Raw genomic sequence first — 18,343 nt, 5'->3', positions numbered from 1 at the left:
TCATATTGATGACCCACCCTCAGGATAGGTCATCAATATCAGATCGGCGGGGGTCCGACACCCGGTGCTCCCTGTAATTTTACCTTACCCGTGCCGTGGTAGTGCGCTTGCGCTGAGGCGCACACCCCCAGAAGTTGAGGCACACACCCCCTGAAGTCACGAGGGGTAAGGTATTTTCAGGAGTAAGGATTTTTATTAGAACACCGACACCCCGCTGATCAGCTGGTTGAGGAGACAATGCGTGTTGTGCGCACGTGCCGTCTCCCTTCCCTCTTCCTGTCACATAGACTTACAGCAAGAAAAGAGACGGGAGAAGGCATGTGCACACAGCACGCGCCTTCTCCTCATACGGGTTCCGGGTGTCGGACCCCCGCCGATCTGATATTGGTGACCTAACCTGAGGATGGGTCATCAATATGAAAAAGCCTGGAGAACCTCTTTAACATTGAAAAAGAAATAAAAACTTTAACATTTAGTTTTTCTTTTCAGCCCCATATTCTGACCCCATAACTTGTTTTTATAGTTCTGTCGACAGAGCTGTGTGGGGGCTATGGTTTTTATTGATACCATTTTGGAAGCTGCTGTTTTTTTTTCCCGTTATGCCATTCGCTGTATGGGATAAAGTCCAGTGATGACAGTCGTGACCTCACTGGCCTGCGGGAAAGAGCAAGTAGGCAGCAGAGCTACTGCAGGCGCCACTGCTTTCTCAAGCAGCTAATCAGCGGGGGTCTCGGACCCCCACCGATCAGATGCTGATCTATCCAAAAGATAGATTATCAGTAATAAAAAGGTATAGAACCCACAAAAACGAGTGCCGGCCGTACCCGCATTGCGGCCTGCAAGCAGCAGGTCTGAATTATACGGGCACTGGGCGTATGTGCACCGTATCACGGATGCGGACCCATTCACTTGAATGCGCCTGCAATTCAGAAGATACAGTGTGCAGGCACGGAGCGGAACCTATGGAACCACACCGCAAAAAAATAGAACATGCACTATTTTTTGCTGTGCCAATGGATCTGTAGTTTTTATTGATACCATTTTGGAGTGTGTGTGACTTTTTGATCAAATTTTATTACATTTATTTGGGTAAGAGAAGCAATGAAAAAAATGGCAAATTTTGACCCTTTTTTTTCGTTACGCCATTTGCCGTATTCGTTTTTTTAAATATTTTATTAATACAGGCATTTTTGGTCACAGTGATACCCATGATGCTTATATTTATTGTTATTTAGGTATTTATTTTTTATTATATGGAAAGGGGGGTGATTTTAAAGTTTTTTATTAAATTTTTTATATATTTTTAAAAAAAATGTGTAATGATTTTGAAGCTCATATATGAGTCTATAAATTCGTTTTTTTTTATTTTAAATTTTGTACAATCAGGGATTTTTTAAATGACTTTATTACTGTGAATTGCTTATTTCTTATGTTGGCCTGCCATCTGGTGGCCAAAATAAGAATTGCAGCATGAATACTATCAGCCTAGTGACTAGGCCCTAGCCTAGTCAGTGAGGCTGATAGTATTCAGAGCAACTACTGACAGCCCCATTGCCTGCAGGGGGTGTCGGTAGGAAGCGCATACAGCCGGGATCCGCGGTTTACGAGCCACAAGCCGGATACTGTCATGTGCAGGAGGCCTAATACTGAAAAGCAGCCCAAAAATAGGGATTAAATGGAGCAGTCTGTTCCTGTTCCTCTGATGGGATAGAAATACGTAAAACACAACGCTGATGTGAACAAGCCCTGAATCGTTGATCTTCTACAGCATTTTTAGTACATATAGGAAACAGAATATAATAGTGTTTTTTTCCCCACTTCTGCTTCATATTGAGTATATATTCTGTTTAGTGTTTGATCTGGATTATAATAACCGAACTATTCTTCAAAAAATACACTGTATCTTCAGCATATCAACCCCACTGACATCTCCACCTTACTGTAGTGGTCTGCCTCGTCTAAAGTGTATATACCACAGCCGACCACGAGGAGGCGCTAGTCACCTCCAAGCTATCAGTGCGCAGCCGCGAATACCACACTTGGCGCATGCGCATGACGTGAGTCCCCTCGCGCTTGCTCAGTACCAGTAAGGTTCCGGGCGGTAGTCGGGGTCTCCGGTGTATCAGAATGGCGACGTCGCTGGGATCAAATACTTATAACCGACAGAACTGGGAAGACGCGGTGAGCGGATGTGGTGGATGTGGCCCCTGTGTGCGGCCCTTAGCGCTGGGTGAAGCCGGGGGCAGGGCAGGCCTGAGTGGTAGGCCGGGGCCGCCGCCTCCAGCTCATTCATGGGTCATGGCTGGCACAGTGCGGGGCCTGCGGTATACCTTTGGCACAGCTGGTAGCATTAGGCTCTGTTCACACTATCCTTGTGGATCTGGCATATAACAGAAGCCGCCCCATCTGCTTGTAATATGGGCCACAGTGGTGTCCATGCTGTGGGAGGTACAATGCTGGCCTATAGGAGAGACTCTGATCAGGTTGTGCCCCTGGCCCATCAGCTGGTGGCACTTTGGTGGGCACTGCGGGCTCTTCTCTCTGTCCCATCGCTGAGCTGTATCGGGCAGCGCTTGGCCCCAGAGCCCCTACAACCAGCTGATCGCTGGGGGTACCAGGATTAGATACTGATGACCTACCGGAAGGTAAGTGATCATGTTATAGAGCAGGAGGAGCTGAGCAGATATATATATATATATATATATATATATATATATATATATATATATATATATATACACACATACAGTCCTGATCAAAAGTTTAAGACCACTTGAAAAATGGCAAAAAATCCTATTTAGCATGGCTGGATCTTAACAAGGTTCCAACTAGAGCTTCAACATGAAACAAGAAGAAATGGGAGTGAGACAAAACATTTTTTGAGCATTCAATTTAATGAAAACAGTGAATAAACTGAACAGTTTTTCAGCTGATCAAAAGTTTAGGACCACACCTCCCAAAAAAACCTAAACCCCCCCCCCCCCAAAACAGAAATCCAACTTCCAAACATGAACTCAGTAATGAGTAGCTCCGCCGTTATTGTTTCTCACTTCAAAAATTCGCTTCGGCATGCTTGATGCAAGCGTTTCCATGAGGTGAGTGGGAACTTTTCTCCAAGTGGTGAAGACGGTCGCACGAAGGCCATCTACTGTCTGGAACTGTTGTCCATTTTTGTAAACTTCCCTTGCCATCCATCCCCAAAGGTTCTCAATTGGATTTAGATTAGGGGAACACGCAGGATGGGCCAAAAGAGTGATGTTATTCTCCTGGAAGAAGTCCCTTGTCCTGCGGGCATTGTGTACTGTAGCGTTGTCCTGTTGAAAAACCCAGTCGTTACCACACAGACGAGGGCCCTCAGTCATGAGGAATGCTCTCTGCAACATCTGGACGTAGCCAGCGGCCATTTGATGCCCCTGCACTTCCTGAAGCTCCATTGTTCCACTGAAGAAAAAAGCACCCCAGACCATTATGGCGCCCCCTCCACTGTGGCGCGTAGAAAACATCTCATGTGGAATCTGCTTGTCATGCCAGTAACGTTGGAAACCATCAGGACCATCAAGGTTACATTTTTTCTCATCAGAGAATAAAACTTTCTTCCACCTTTGAATGTCCCATGTTTGGTGCTCTCTTGCAAAGTCCAAACGAGCAGTTCTGTGGCGTTCAAGGAGACGAGGTCTTTGAAGACGTTTTTGTTTTTGAAGCCCTTCAGTCTCAGATGCCGTCTGATGGTTATGGGGCTGCAGTCAGCACCAGTAAGGGCCTTAATTTGGGTGACGGACAGGCAATTGGATCCTCCGGCTCAGTGCTGAGGACATTTTTTTGGGTCTTCCACTTGACTTTTTTGTTCCATACCACTCAGGATCATTTAAGAAATTCCAAATGACTGTCTTACTGCGTCCCACCTTAGCAGCGATGGCGCGCTGTGAGAGACCCTGCTTATGCAGTTCAACAACCCGACCACGTTCAAAAAGGGAGAGTTCTTTTGCCTTTGCCATCACAACGTGTGACTACCTGACAGAAAATGACAATGAATCCACATCTTTGCACAGATTTGGCCTTTTAAAGGCATGTGGTCCTAAAATTTGGATCAGCTGAAAAACAGCCTGTTTCAGTTTAATCGTTATTTTCAATTAATTGAATGCTCAAAAAATGTTTTGTCTCACTGTTATTTCTTCTTGTTGCATGTTGAAGCTCTACTTGGAACCTTGTTAAGATCCAGCCATGCTAAATATGATTTTTTGCCATTTTTCAAGTGGTCTTAAACTTTTGATCAGGACTGTATATATTTTCATTCTGTCTGTGCCATGTGGGAGGTCCTATCAGGGACTGTATGTAGCTGTCAGTCACTCCGTAAGACGGCCCACTTGGCTAAGGAGATTTAGATGACGAGTTTTTTCCCCCGACGGTCTGCTCCGCTCCTCCTGGTCTATAACATGCAGGATAGGTCATCAGTAGGGATGAGCGGTACATCCAAAGTCGTTCCGCAAAAAACTTAGTGTACGGAGTTCCCGCTGTAGAATGTATTGGCTCCGATGAGCCAAAGTTATTACTTTGCGAAGTCGTGCGAGACTTTGTGTAATAACTTTGGGAATTATTACTGTAAAAAAGCCTCGGTTTGGTTCCTAGTGGTACCTTGGAACCGAACCAGAGTTTAGTACCGAAGTTTTTTTACAGTAATAATTCCCGAAGTTATTACACAAAGTCTCGCACGACTTCGCAAAGTAATAACTTCGGCTCATCGGAGCCAATACATTCTAGTACGGAGCGGGAACTCCGTTCAGTATTACAACAGTTTTTTTGCAAATAGACTTCAGATGTACCGCTCATCCCTAGTCATCAGTTTCGGATCTGTGGAGGCCCAACTCCCTGTACCCACATCGATCAGCTCGTACTAGCCGTGTTCTCATCACTTGTATCTGCTCGCCATCAACATTATAACTGCAACCTCACCCCATTCACTTCAATAGGAGGGAGCCGTCCCATTGAAGTGAATGGGGTGGAGTTGCAATTACACCTGTTCACCGCTGCAATGTCAACGCCAAGCAGGTACACACATGCAGCTGCGGCACTGATCTGATATTGATGCGCTATCTGGAGGATAGGTCATCAATATAGGATAAGTGGACATCCCCTTTATATTAAAGGGGTTTTCCCATCTCAGACAATGGGGGCATATCGCTAGGATATGCCCCCATTGTCTGATAGGTGCAGATCCCACCACTGGGACCCACACATAAATTGAGAACGGAGCTGGGAAATGAACAGAGGGCGCATGCCCAGCTGCCCTCCATTCATTTCTATGGGGCTGCAGAAAATAGGCGAGCGCTGGCTCGGCTATTGCCGTCTGCTCCATAGAAATGAATGGGAGCATGGGCCGTGCATGCGCGGTGCGCTCCCATTCACTTCTGTGGGAGCAGCGCTTGGTGGTGGACGGGGTCGTCCAGCCACAGCAATCCCTGCTTTGTTCTCGTTGTAGGTGCGGGTCCCAGCGGTGGGATCCGCACCTATCAGACAATGGGGGCATATTCTAGCGATATTCCCCCATTGTCTGAGATGGGAATACCCCTTTAATTTCTGATTGTGGGCTCGGGCATTGTACCTTAAAGGGGTTGTCCGGGATTGGGGACATTGGTTTAATTGTTTAACAAGGACATAAATATCTCCTACATGACTGTCCTACCCTTCCCATACTTTTCTGATGCCCCGTATTCATTACACAAATTCTCAGCTGGAAGGGCATCTTTTCCCACATTCAGTGACGTACCGGGTCCCTTCTGCAGAGCGAAGCCGCAAGGGAGACCGGTGAAGTCACCATCAGCCGTAGGCATTATGCGGAGCGCTCGGAGGGGAGGTACCTCGGCGGCAACAGATTACGCTAAGCCACGCCCCTCCGGTCCAGTGACGTCATCGGGCAGGGTGTGTTGTGCTAATTAGCATAGTAAACGCCTCCAGTGCAGGCAAATGGGGCGGCAGGCTGGAGATAGAAGCAATGCTCGCACCTAATCACGTTTCAAACTAAGGGGGAGGCAAATGTGCGGCAGGAGGCGGAATATGATTCAAGGGGGGGGCGGATGCATGGAGGACGTGGCGATGTGCGGCAGGAGGTGGAATATGATTCAAGGGGGGGGCGGATGCATGGAGGACGTGGCGATGTGCGGCAGGAAGGGGCAAAGTCACGGTGGAGATGAGTCGTCTGTGCAGGAAGTTAGACAAAAATAAACAGTGCGCGGGGGACCTTAAAACATATGGGGGGACCTAGAATCACCTGTTAACAGTACACTTTAAACCTTTGATCCCGGACAACCCCTTTACCAGCCAGACACATGTAGCGTAATAAATCCTCGCTGGCTTTACGTGCTTGACATTTGGTCATTCATCGTTACTGATCTATAAATGTGCTTATCTTTTCAGGACTTTCCAATTCTTTGTCAGACATGTCTAGGAGAGAATCCCTATATCAGGATGGTAAGTTAAATATTTTTTTTAGGGCAGTGATCAGGGCCCATTGCCCAATCGCTGAGCTGCGTTCACATGAAGCACTCATCCCCTCTGTATGGGGAGGAAAGATCGTCACTGTGATCGCTCATCCTCATGGAGACTCATTTCTGTGGGCAGTGCCTCCCTGTTTACACAGGACCACGTGCTGCCCACAAACAGTGATGTTAGGTTCTGCAGAAAAGACGCAATTCCGTGTCGTCGTAGTGTTTTGTGTGTGTAGTTGTTTTATAATGGAAGTCAATGGGTGACGTCTATGACTGGTGTACAGTTCAGGGCATGAAGATGTGAAGTGGACGGCCTTGTACACTGTGTAGTGGCCAGGTACTGCAGTTCATTCAAGTGAATGGGAGCTGAACTGCAGTGCCGGAAACGACACACTGTAACGGAGTCCTCCGCTCTGTACACTGTATAGTTTCCAGTGCTGCGGCTGATCGTGGGGGAGCATGATACTGATGGCTGAAGATCAGCCCAGACGACCCCTTTAACCATCTCCATGTTTAGTCTTTGTGTAGCTATCCTGTGCTGAAAGGGGTTAATATGTGAAAGTCCTGTTAGACTGCGTGGCCGTAGCTGTTTTTGCGGTCTGCGAATTGCGGATCCGCAAAACACGGATAATGGCTATTTGCATTCCACGTTTTGCAGAACGGGACGTACAGCCCATAATAGAACAGTCCTTAATACATACAAGTATAGGACATGTTCAATTTTTTGCGGGTGCCACGGAACAGAAATACGGATGCGGATACTGCACGGTGTGCTGTCTGCCTCTTTTGCGGCCCCATTGAAGTGCATGGGTCTGCATCCGACCTGCAAAAAACAGTGGTCGCATGCATGAGCCCTCATATTGATATGAACACCCTCTCCCGATAATTGGCCCATATAATCGATCAGTAGATGACGAGCAAACCTCTCATCAGGTTGGAGGATGCCCGATAGTCCTTGTAATCAGGGATGTGCTGCCGATTATCGCTCTTCTCTTATTCTGTGTAATCAGAAGATCATGTCCATTTCTGCCGCAGATCTCTACCATGGAAATACTCCATGTGTATCCATTCCCTAATGGCGGTATCATGCGATTTTCAGAAAAATTTGGATGCATTTTTTTTACCCAAAAAACGGTTAAGCTAATTTTTCCATGAGCGAATTCAGTCCAGGAAACGTGCTCTTTGTGACGGCTGCATTTCGTGTGCTGAACTCTGCTCCCTGACCGAACTCACAGCATGAAAATGACTTGTGTTGCTGAGAGTTCCTGCCTGACTGCGTATCTACTGTACTGTAGTATGTGAGTACATAATACCTGTGGTCAGGCAGGAACATACAGCATCATAAATCATTTGGCGCTGTGAAATTAGCCTTAGGGCTCATGCACACGGTTCGTGTGCCGCCCATGCCGTGCATTGGGGACCGCAATTTGCGGTCCCCAATGCATGGGCACCGTCCGTGTGACCAGCGCTGACAGATGCAGACCCATTCAACTTGAAGGGGTCCGTGATCTGTCCGCACTGCAAAAAAATAGAGCATGTTTTATTTTTTTGGTGGTGCGGAGGCACGGACCGAAATGCCACAGAAGAGCTCCGTAGTGGCTCCGTGGCCTTCCGCTCCATATCTTCCAGATTGCGGACCCATTCAAGTTAATATGTCCGCATCAGTGAAACGGTGCGCACGCTGCCATTGCCCGTATATTGCGGACCCGCTGTTTGCAGGCCACACTAGGGGCACGCCCGGCACATGTCGTGTGCAGAGCCCTTAAGATGACAACTTCTTGCTTCTTCATTCACTTTTGTCTTTGGCTCAAAATAAAGCACCATTGGTGTGTTGTCCCCCCTCCAAAAAATCTCTGAGGGAATTTTATACTTAAAGGGACACTGACAGGGCCAAAAAGCATATTAAGGTATATATATGACCGTACAGGTTTTATAAAGTGTATAAGAATCATGTAAGTATCCCCCCTGTCCACCTTATAACTACAGTAATGTGAAGTTTTATAACCTGCTGGAATCGGGTTCAATCTGCCCAAGGGGCGGTGTTTCACCTCAGCTTGCGCCCAGCCAGCCTCGCCACAACTGCCGTTTGAAGCGCCGCCCAGCTCATCAATATTCCCTTCGCTGGGCGGCTACTAGTGTCCCCGGCTATCTTCAGCGCATGCGCCCGGCACCCTCACTGGCCGGGATCGCATCGCGCCTGCGCACAGTCTCATTCTCAGAGGCAGCCTCTGAGAATGAGACTGCGCAGGCGCGATGCGATCCCGGCCAGTGAGGGTGTCGGGCGCATGCGCTGAAGATAGCCGGGGACACTAGTAGCCGCCCAGCGAAGGGAATATTGATGAGCTGGGCGGCGCTTCAAACGGCAGTTGTGGCGAGGCTGGCTGGGCGCAAGCTGAGGTGAAACACCGCCCCTTGGGCAGATTAAACCCGATTCCAGCAGGTTATAAAACTTCACATTACTGTAGTTATAAGGTGGACAGGGGGGATACTTACATGATTCTTATACACTTTATAAAACCTGTACGGTCATATATATACCTTAATATGCTTTTTGGCCCTGTCAGTGTCCCTTTAAGTGGGAGCACAGAATACGGTGTAACTGGAACTACCGTACATATAACCATCTCTGCTAGGACAAAGCGGCAGCGTGGTGTGAGGTTTATTCATCTCTAAATGTCTGCTTTTAGAAAGCAAATTAATGTCTTGTCTTTTTTTTCTTATTTCAGACCAAAGAAAAATATGGCAAAGAATGCAAGGTGAGATATATTGTTGCATTTCAGAATTATGCTGAATGATTTGCTTGTATGTCGGCTTGCTAATTTAAAAAAAAAAAACAAATCCTTTCCTGATTAGTGGTAAAGGATTTGTCTGGGTTCAGGGCAGAACCCGGATATAAGCTCCCCTACACTCCTTTACCATGTAGGAGTGGAGCATCAGAGCATCTCCTTGCGCTGCATTGTGAAGGGCAAGGTTTGTTGTGAGCCGTCACCGGTCTCCCTGCTAGGCAGCAGTCTCTGCCTAGCATACTGATGTGAATCCCGGTGGCATCACCGGCACAAATGGGCGGTGTATAGTGATGTTCTGGGCGGTTTTAGAGGCGGGCATCACTAGTCTCTGCCTAGCATACTGATGTGAATGCTGGTGACGTCACCAGTAGTGTTGAGCGAATTTGTGGTTTAAGTTTGGCGTCTAAAGTTCGGGTTATCGAAGAATCCCGTTATGGATTCCAAATTCCATTATGATCCGTGGTAGCGGAATCCATAACGGGATTCTTCGATGACCCGAACTTTGGACGCAGAACTTAAACCACAAGTTCGCTCAACACTAGTCACCGGCATAAATGGGCGGTGTGTAGCAGTGTTCTGGGCAGTTTTAGAGGCGGGCATCACTAGTCTCCGCCTAGCATACTGATGTGAACCCACGACTTCTCCGGCACAAATGGGCGGTGTATAGCGATGTTCTGGGCGGTTTTAGAGGCGGGCATCACTAGTCTCCGCCTAGCATACTGAAGGCCACTGTGAAGCCCACGACTTCTTCGGCACACAACAACAGCTATACTGTGTGAGGCATGTATGTGACCTGAACTGTATCCAGGTGTATGCCCAAGGTCACCACAAGCATTAATTCTTCTCTCTTCTTCTCTCTTCACCCTAGATATGTGCTCGTCCCTTCACGGTATTCCGATGGTGCCCAGGGGTGCGAATGCGGTTCAAGAAAACAGAAGTATGTCAGACTTGTAGCAAGTTGAAAAATGTGTGCCAGACCTGCCTTCTAGACCTGGAGTTTGGTAAGTAAGGTTTAGGCAGGTTGGTATGGGTTAGAAATCTTTTAGAGCGTCCGTGAGATCAGTGGCAGCAGTAGGGCTTTACATACACAATCCCAATCCATCAGATATGCAGTCATTGCCTTCAGTTCTGCCATCTAACATGATCGCCACGCTGTACACGGTAGGAAGCCCCCTTGGAGCATTGTTTGTTGGTCCTACAACATTATTGCCAAGGCTGACGTCCCCATTAAAGGGTCACTGAGTTTTCAGAAAGCTTTTGATATGTCATAGGGACATGTCAAATGTTTTGATCAGTGGGGATCTGAGTGCTGGAATAAGGAGAGAGAAGCGCTCATATAGTGTGCTCTCCCCTAATTGCAGGAGATGGCCCCATAGACTTTCTGTTGAGTCCATCTTGCTTCCTCTCCTGCAGCAGAGAAGAGGGCGCTCTATGGGAGCACTTCTCTCTCCTCCTTCTAGAGATCGGTGGGGGGTCTCAGCACTCGGTTCTGTCTGATTGTCCATGCAGCTAAAGCTGACCATACACATTGGATGTGTTTCATCCAAACCCACCCATCCGCATAGTTGCCTCCCAGCTCTCCTCCAGCAGCTATCTGGGGAGATAAGGAATAGTAAGGCAGGTTGGAATCAGTTTCCGATCCTTTTTGGCAGCGGATTTCTTCCCTCTCCCCATTTACTACATATGTATGCTCTGCCAAACATGCATACGTACAGGAAGACCGGGAGACGTAGTTGAACTCTCATCATGTCCAGCTTAAAGGGGTTGTGTAATTATGGGGGGATGTTGGCTTGGCAAAAAAAAAATGTATGTTAAGCAGACCTGCAAAGAGAAGCATACTTGCCTTCTTCCCAACGCTGGCTCCCGGCTCTGTGCCCTCTGCTGCACTCCTTGGGTGTAAACGTCCAGTCACTGGCTGCAGAGGTGACCTGTTCTCCTTGCATCACGTGACCATTTGTGATAACGCAAGGAGAGCAGGTCACAGCTGTGGCCAGCAATTGGCTGGAGCGGCATCAAACAGGAAGCTTACATCCAGAGCAGCCGAGGCCGGAGAGCGCAGGAGTTCTACTCAGGAGGAGAGGGTTTGCCAAAAACCTTCCCAAAGTTGGCCAACCCTTTTAAGGGTTTTTATGTATTTGCAATTGGAAACTATAGTGACCTTTTTGAAGCCTCCTTTCTTTATCAGTAAGAATTTGTCATCTTATTTCAGTTAACACCTTCTTCTTTGTCTCCAGGGCTTCCGATTCAAGTGCGTGATACAGGGATTTCCTTTAAAGATGATATGCCTAGATCTGATGTAAATAAAGAATTCTACACACAGAACATGGAGCGAGAAGTAAGTGGTCCTAAACCCGGGTGGTGACTAAGGCCTCATGTACACGACCATATGTATTTTGCGGTCCGCAAACCTCATATCTGCAAAAATATGGTTACCAGCCATGTGCATTCTGCACTTTCCTCTGTCCCCCATTATTGAAATATCTATTATTTTCTGCCATAAGAATAGGACACGTTCTATAATTTATGGAGCGGCCACATGAATGCAGACAGCATCAGACTGAGACTGGCCTATCCTGAGGATAGGTCATCAGTATTTTACTCTCTGAAAACCTTTTTAAAATTACATGATTGGTGTTCACTAAACTTTATTTTTAATTTTTTTTTCTTTCGTTATTTTATAATCTGAAGATCATGAATTCTGATGGAACAAGGCCAGTCGGAGGTCTGGGAAAAGCCCCATCCAGCAGCGATATGCTTTTAAAATTGGCTCGTACCACTCCATACTACAAACGGAACCGTCCCCACATCTGCTCTTTCTGGGTGAAAGGAGAGTGTAAAAGAGGAGAAGAATGCCCATACAGGTAGAGAGCCCTCACTAGAAGTCATTGGGTAGCATCGCTGTAGTCCAGCCTATTTCTCTGAAATGACGCCATTATGCGCTATGTAAATAAATCTGACACGCATGCTGTATATGTAAATGCAATATCTGCATTAACTTGGTATCCAAGTATTCCAATAAATTTGTAGGCGCTCAGTCTTTCTTGCTTTGATCATATTGGAAGCATTTTCATGAATTAATGTTCACGGTCATGTTTTTCACCTCTCCATTTTCTCAGACACGAGAAACCCACAGATCCTGATGACCCTCTTGCTGATCAGAATATCAAGGACCGTTACTATGGCATCAATGACCCAGTAGCAGACAAACTCTTGAAAAGGGCCTCAACAATGCCACGTTTGGACCCCCCAGAAGACAAGACCATTAGTACCCTGTATGTGGGAGGGCTGGGCGACAACATCAGCGAATCGGAGCTTAGGTATTCTTTTCATACAATGTCGTTTCCAATGTGTTCAGCTCCTTATTTTTTCTAATATATGTACAGACGGAGCTTAGTACTACCTTTTTTTTCTCTTTTTTTTTTGTTGCAGGAATCACTTTTACCAGTTTGGTGAAATAAGGACTATTACGGTAGTCCAGCGTCAGCAGTGCGCCTTTATTCAGTTTGCCACCAGACCATCAGCAGAGATGGCGGCAGAGAAATCGTTTAATAAACTGATCGTTAATGGTCGTCGGCTGAATGTCAAGTGGGGAAGGTGAGATATTAAAACGTTGTATGCTTTTTATACAGAAATGTATATATTGGAAAAACTGCATGAAATAAAGCTGTGTGTTTCTTGTGGCAGAGATCCAAGGCTAACCTTCAGATTTGCAGTTGCACGTGTTACACACATATATGGATTTAGTCCTATTCAGTGGGGCTCATCTGTGTGTGGCAACCTGCCCCTTAGAAACCGTGGCAAGAATTGACACGTCAATGTGATGTGCATGTCAAATCCACCCCATATATAAACTAGGGTGTGGATACCCACCGCACACAGTAGGAGGTGGAATACACAGGATTTGAACATACCCCAAGGCCTGTTTCACACTTGTGGTGGTAATTTTGGTTTGGAGATCCGGTGAAAGAGCTTTCAGCGGTTTTGTGTCCAGTGAAAAAGCGCAACATGCAATGAATGGGGACTAAACTGATCTGGTTTGGCCCGGTTTTGAGATCCTCTGCTGGATCTCAAAACCGGAAAGCCACAACGCAAGTGTGAAACAATTTTTTTTTTTTTGGAGTGGGAAGGGGTGGTTTTATGAACTTATTTTTTATGCATTTTTTGCTAAAAAAAAAAAAAAAAAGTTCGCTCCAGATGTTAGCTGAAAGTTTGCATGAATTATGACATGTCGGTTTTAAACTACAGCCTTTTTTTTTTTTTTTCATGCCCACCTTTGATAGATTTCTGCCAGCTTTCTTGCACCTTTGGTATAAGTAAAGATTACTTCTTTGCACTTATGATTTAGTAGATGCAGATAAACTGTCACACAAGTTCAGCATGCATCAGACCACCTGGTGTGTACTGCAGATTAGTAGTCCAAGACGCTTCTTGCTTGTCCAGCCCTGTTATTGGAGCAGTAGAAAGTGCCTAGGACTGTACAGTATGCATCAGGTAGTTAGAGAAGCAGTGTGGCCATCTTGGCCGGAAGAGAAGCCTGGGAATCTGCAGCTAAAAAATGAATAGGAGGTGACCATGTAAGTGTTCTGTTACCTTCCTAGTTAATGTGAAAATGTTGCTTTGAAGGGCAACTCGTGCCTTTGCAGGTCCTGTTTTTTTGGGTGGGGACTGTTTAGAACAGAGTCTAAAAGTGTGAAAGAGGGCATAAAAGCTCATGTAAAGGCTACATGCAGACGAATGTATTTTGTTTCCGTGTCCGTTCCGTTTTTTGTTTTTTTTGCGGATAGGATGCGGACCTAGTCATTTCAATGGGTCCGCAAAAAATGCTGACAGCACACCATGTACTATCCGTATGTCCGTTTCGTAGCCCCGCCAAAAAAAGTCTATTTTGCGGACAAGGATAGGCATTATTACAATGGTTTGTGGTTTGCGGACCGCAAACCACATACTTTCGTGTGCATGTAGCCAAACTGTCAGTTCATGCATGGATTCTGTTTTCTGAATAAAACCTTTCTTGGGTATAAATTGCATGTAAAGGGACACAAGACGGATACCTCATTGTTCCTGTGTGTCTTTTTGCAGATCTCAGGCAGCTAGGGGCAAAGAAAGAGAGCGCGAAGGCATTAATGATTCTGGGTTGACGCTAGAACCGGTTCCTGGATTACCTGGAGGTATGTCTTTTTTTGAAAAATACTAAAACTTAAATGGAACTTACCATTCCCCCTTTGTGTTTGCAACTTTTTAAACCCCATTGTACCCAAGTTTAGGGGCAAGTGGTGTTTCTACGACACCCTCTCCACTTTCCCAGAGAAGCAGGCGGGCCCGGCACTCCCATTCACCGCTATGGAAGTTATAGAAACAGCGGAGCGCCACTCTCCATAACTCTGCCTACCTGGCCCAGTGTAGGGCTGCAGCTAACGATTATTTGAATAATCGATTAGTTGTCGATAATTTCATCGATTAATCAATTAATCGGGAAAAAACACCAAAATTACAAAAAAAAGGGGTTTATATGATTTTACTTGAAAAATTATGTTCAAAGGCCATATTAAAACAAATTGTGAATGGCACTGTTATGGGGGATCTGTAGATGGCACTGTTATGGAGGGGTTCTGTAGATGGCACTGTTATGGAGGGGATCTGTGGATGGCACTTATGGAGGGGATCTGTGGATGGCACTGTTATTGGGGATCTGTGGATGGCACTGTTATTGGGGATCTGTGGATGGCACTGTTATGGAGGGGTTCTGTGGATGGCACTGTTATGGGGAGGAGGTTCTGTGGATGGCACTGTTATGGGGAGGGGGTTCTGTGGATGGCACTGTTATGGGGAGGGGGTTCTGTGGATGGCACTGTTATGGGGAGGGGGTTCTGTGGATGGCACTGTTATGGGGAGGGGGTTCTGTGGATGGCACTGTTATGGGGAGGGGGTTCTGTGGATGGCACTATATAGCATCTTATGCTATATGTGTCATCCACAGATCCCCTCCATAACAGTGCCATACACAGATCCCCTCCATAACAGTGCCATACACAGATCCCCTCCATAACAGTGCCATACACAGATCCCCTCCATAACAGTGCCATACACAGATCCCCTCCATAACAGTGCCATACACAGATCCCCTCCATAACAGTGCCATACACAGATCCCCTCCATAACAGTGCCATACACAGATCCCCTCCATAACAGTGCCATACACAGATCCCCTCCATAACAGTGCCATACACAGATCCCCTCCATAACAGTGCCATACACAGATCCCCTCCATAACAGTGCCATACACAGATCCCCTCCATAACAGTGCCATACACAGATCCCCTCCATAACAGTGCCATACACAGATCCCCTCCATAACAGTGCCATACACACATCCCCTCCATAACAGTGCCATACACACATCCCCTCCATAACAGTGCCATACACACATCTCCTCCATAACAGTGCCATCCACAGATCCCCCTCCCCATAACAGTGTGTCATCCACAGATCCTGCATAACAGTGCCATCCACAGATCCCCATCCCCATAACAGTGCCATCCACAGATCCCCCATCACCATAACAGTGCCATCCACAGATCCCCATCCACATAACAGTGCCATCCACAGATCCCCATCCACATAACAGTGCCATCCACAGATCCCCATCCCCATAACAGTGCCATCCACAGATCCCCCATCCCCATAACAGTGCCATCCACAGATCCCCCATCCCCATAACGGTGCCATCCACAGATCCCCATCCCCATAACGGTGCCATCCACAGATCCCCATCCCCATAACGGTGCCATCCACAGATCCCCATCCCCATAACGGTGCCAGCCACAGATCCCACAATGAAGCTCCAGTAACAGGCAGAGCAGGAGGCGGCGTGGCGTAACGTCACTTACTCACGTGACTCGCCTGCTCCACCTACTTTATGAATGAAGCATGCGGAGCATGTGCGTCACGTGAGTAAGTGACATTACGCCGCCGCCCGCTCTGCGTGTTACTGGAGCTTCATCGTAAGGTAATAAAGATGCGGTGATCTAAAGTTCAAGGACCCGCAGGCATAGCGCCCGACCACCTGCATAGCCACGAATCGGCCAATTATTCGATAACTAGATTCGTTGACAACGAATCCCGTTATCAAATATTATCGATAACATCGATTAATCGTTGCAGCCCTAGCCCAGTGTGTACTGTGGGTTATGGAAAGGTTATGTTTTTCTACTGAAGGAGAGCCGTTATGAGCAGTTGCACATCTAATCATCCCCTTCAGCTTATAAGATCATTTGTCTACTCCATGACTCAAGTTTATCAGCATCTGGATCATGGATCTTATTGGATTCGTCCATTCTAGTGAAACTATGTGCATGTGGCAGTGGGCATAAGTGGCAGGTATGAACTCTGCACCACTTTTGTTTAGGTGTTGCTTTCCTGCTAAGGGGCAATTAACAATGTGAAATGTCTAATATCAAAAATATATGGATATTGGGAGTATAATGTATTATTTTGTTTATCATTCGGGTTTGTGTGGTGACTTTAAAGGAGTTTTGCGGGTAAAGATTATGATGACCTATCCTCAGGATAAGTCATCATTCTCGCATCAAGGGTCTGAGTCCCGGAACTCCTGCCAATCAGTGGTTTCAGGGAGCCGGGCGCTCACCAAAGCTCTGGTGCGCACGGGTGGCTCCTGGCAGGTTTTCAAGCACAGTGCTGCACATTGTATAGTGGCTGTGCTTGGTATTGCAGCTCAGGCCCATTCACTAGGTCATGTGACTGCTGAACAGTGACATCACATGGCCTAGGAAGAGGCCGCAGCGTTCACTGAGAGCCTGGCCTCTTCTAAACAGCTGATCACTGGGGGTCTCGTGAGTTGGGGCCCCGGCTGATCTGATATGGATGACCTATCCAGAGGATTCCCAGATAACTCCTTTAAAGGTTTCCTAGTTACGTGCTTTGTGCTCTTTGGACTAAGGTAGTGATTTATTTTTGTTGTATCTTTCTTTCTAAGCTTTGCCACCTCCACCTACAGAAGAAGAGTCCTCGGCTAACTATTTTAACCTTCCTCCAAATGGATCATCTGCTTTGGTTAACATTGCGCTGCCACCACCTGGGTTAACTGCTCCACCTCCAGGTAAGGTTAAGTTGGTAAATGAAGAGGTTAATGTAGACCGAATTCTACCGCTTTAGGTGGTTGCGTTTAAATTAGCTGATTTTATGTATAAGGGTCTGGTTCTTGTATTTTGGGAGCCTGGGTTGGCGGTGCTGGAAACTCTTCACAAAGCAGTAACCACATTATAATTTCTCTTTCAGGATTTGGCCCACACATGTTTCCTCCTATGGCCCCTCCACCGTTCCTCCGTGCTCCTGGTCACATTCATTACCCTTCACAAGATCCCCAGCGCATGGGGGCACATACAGGCAAGCCTAGCAGTGCCTAGGTCTATGACGATATTCACAACAATATAATTGAATGGTCACCAAATCAGTGGTCAAGAAGCGTGAACGTGAAAAGAGACTTCTTCTTTTTCTTATCCTGCAGATGATGGAAGCCAAAAATATAGCGGTCTACTACAGATCCCTCTAGTAACAGAAGTGGAATAAGGACACTTGTATGGGAATTATTGGCTTTTAATATGTATGTTTCGTAGTAAAAAGAGGAGGAAAAAAGTGTTTTGGAAATCGTTTACTTGTATGGTTGTCTTTATTTTTTCCTTTGTCACCTTTTTTAATAAATTATCAAGATTCCAATTATTATTATTTTTTTTTCATGAAAGCAAACCTCTTGTGTTATAACGGTAAGTAGTATGTGTATATAAAACCATATTCCTAAATAGTTGGAATAGGTCATCAATATCTGATTTGGTGAGGGCCTGACTACAGGCACCCCCGTCGATCAGCTGTTTAGAAATGGCTGCGCGTCCTCTCAGTGCTTGGTAAGCGGTGTTGCACATTCTGTAGTGTTTGTGCTTGGTATTGTAGCCCGGGCCCATTCTGACATGTGACCGATGAACGCAATGTCACTGGCCTAGGAAGAGGCCACAGGGAGCACCGTGGCCTCTTCAAAAACAGCTGATTGCCAGGGTCCTTGGA

At 46.6% G+C, this 18,343-nt stretch overlaps 1 protein-coding gene across 1 annotated transcript; it reads left to right on the top strand.

The window, feature by feature from the left end:
* The first annotated feature begins 2,049 nt into the window (after nucleotides 1–2,049).
* Nucleotides 2,050–18,003, top strand: RBM22 (RNA binding motif protein 22). Its single transcript, XM_040432950.1, has 11 exons — nucleotides 2,050–2,181; nucleotides 6,412–6,465; nucleotides 9,209–9,238; nucleotides 10,137–10,269; nucleotides 11,503–11,603; nucleotides 11,957–12,129; nucleotides 12,385–12,585; nucleotides 12,698–12,862; nucleotides 14,348–14,436; nucleotides 17,262–17,384; nucleotides 17,564–18,003. The coding sequence occupies exons 1-11, from the start codon at nucleotides 2,128–2,130 to the stop codon at nucleotides 17,689–17,691; spliced, it is 1,251 nt and encodes a 416-aa protein (XP_040288884.1). The 5' UTR covers nucleotides 2,050–2,127; the 3' UTR covers nucleotides 17,692–18,003.
* Nucleotides 18,004–18,343: the final 340 nt, after the last annotated feature.

Source organism: Bufo bufo, chromosome 5 (assembly GCF_905171765.1).
Source record: "Bufo bufo chromosome 5, aBufBuf1.1, whole genome shotgun sequence".
NCBI classification, from domain to species: domain Eukaryota; kingdom Metazoa; phylum Chordata; class Amphibia; order Anura; family Bufonidae; genus Bufo; species Bufo bufo.
The sequence above is the reverse complement of the archived record's forward strand: the minus strand, read 5'-3'. Positions and strand labels throughout refer to the sequence as shown.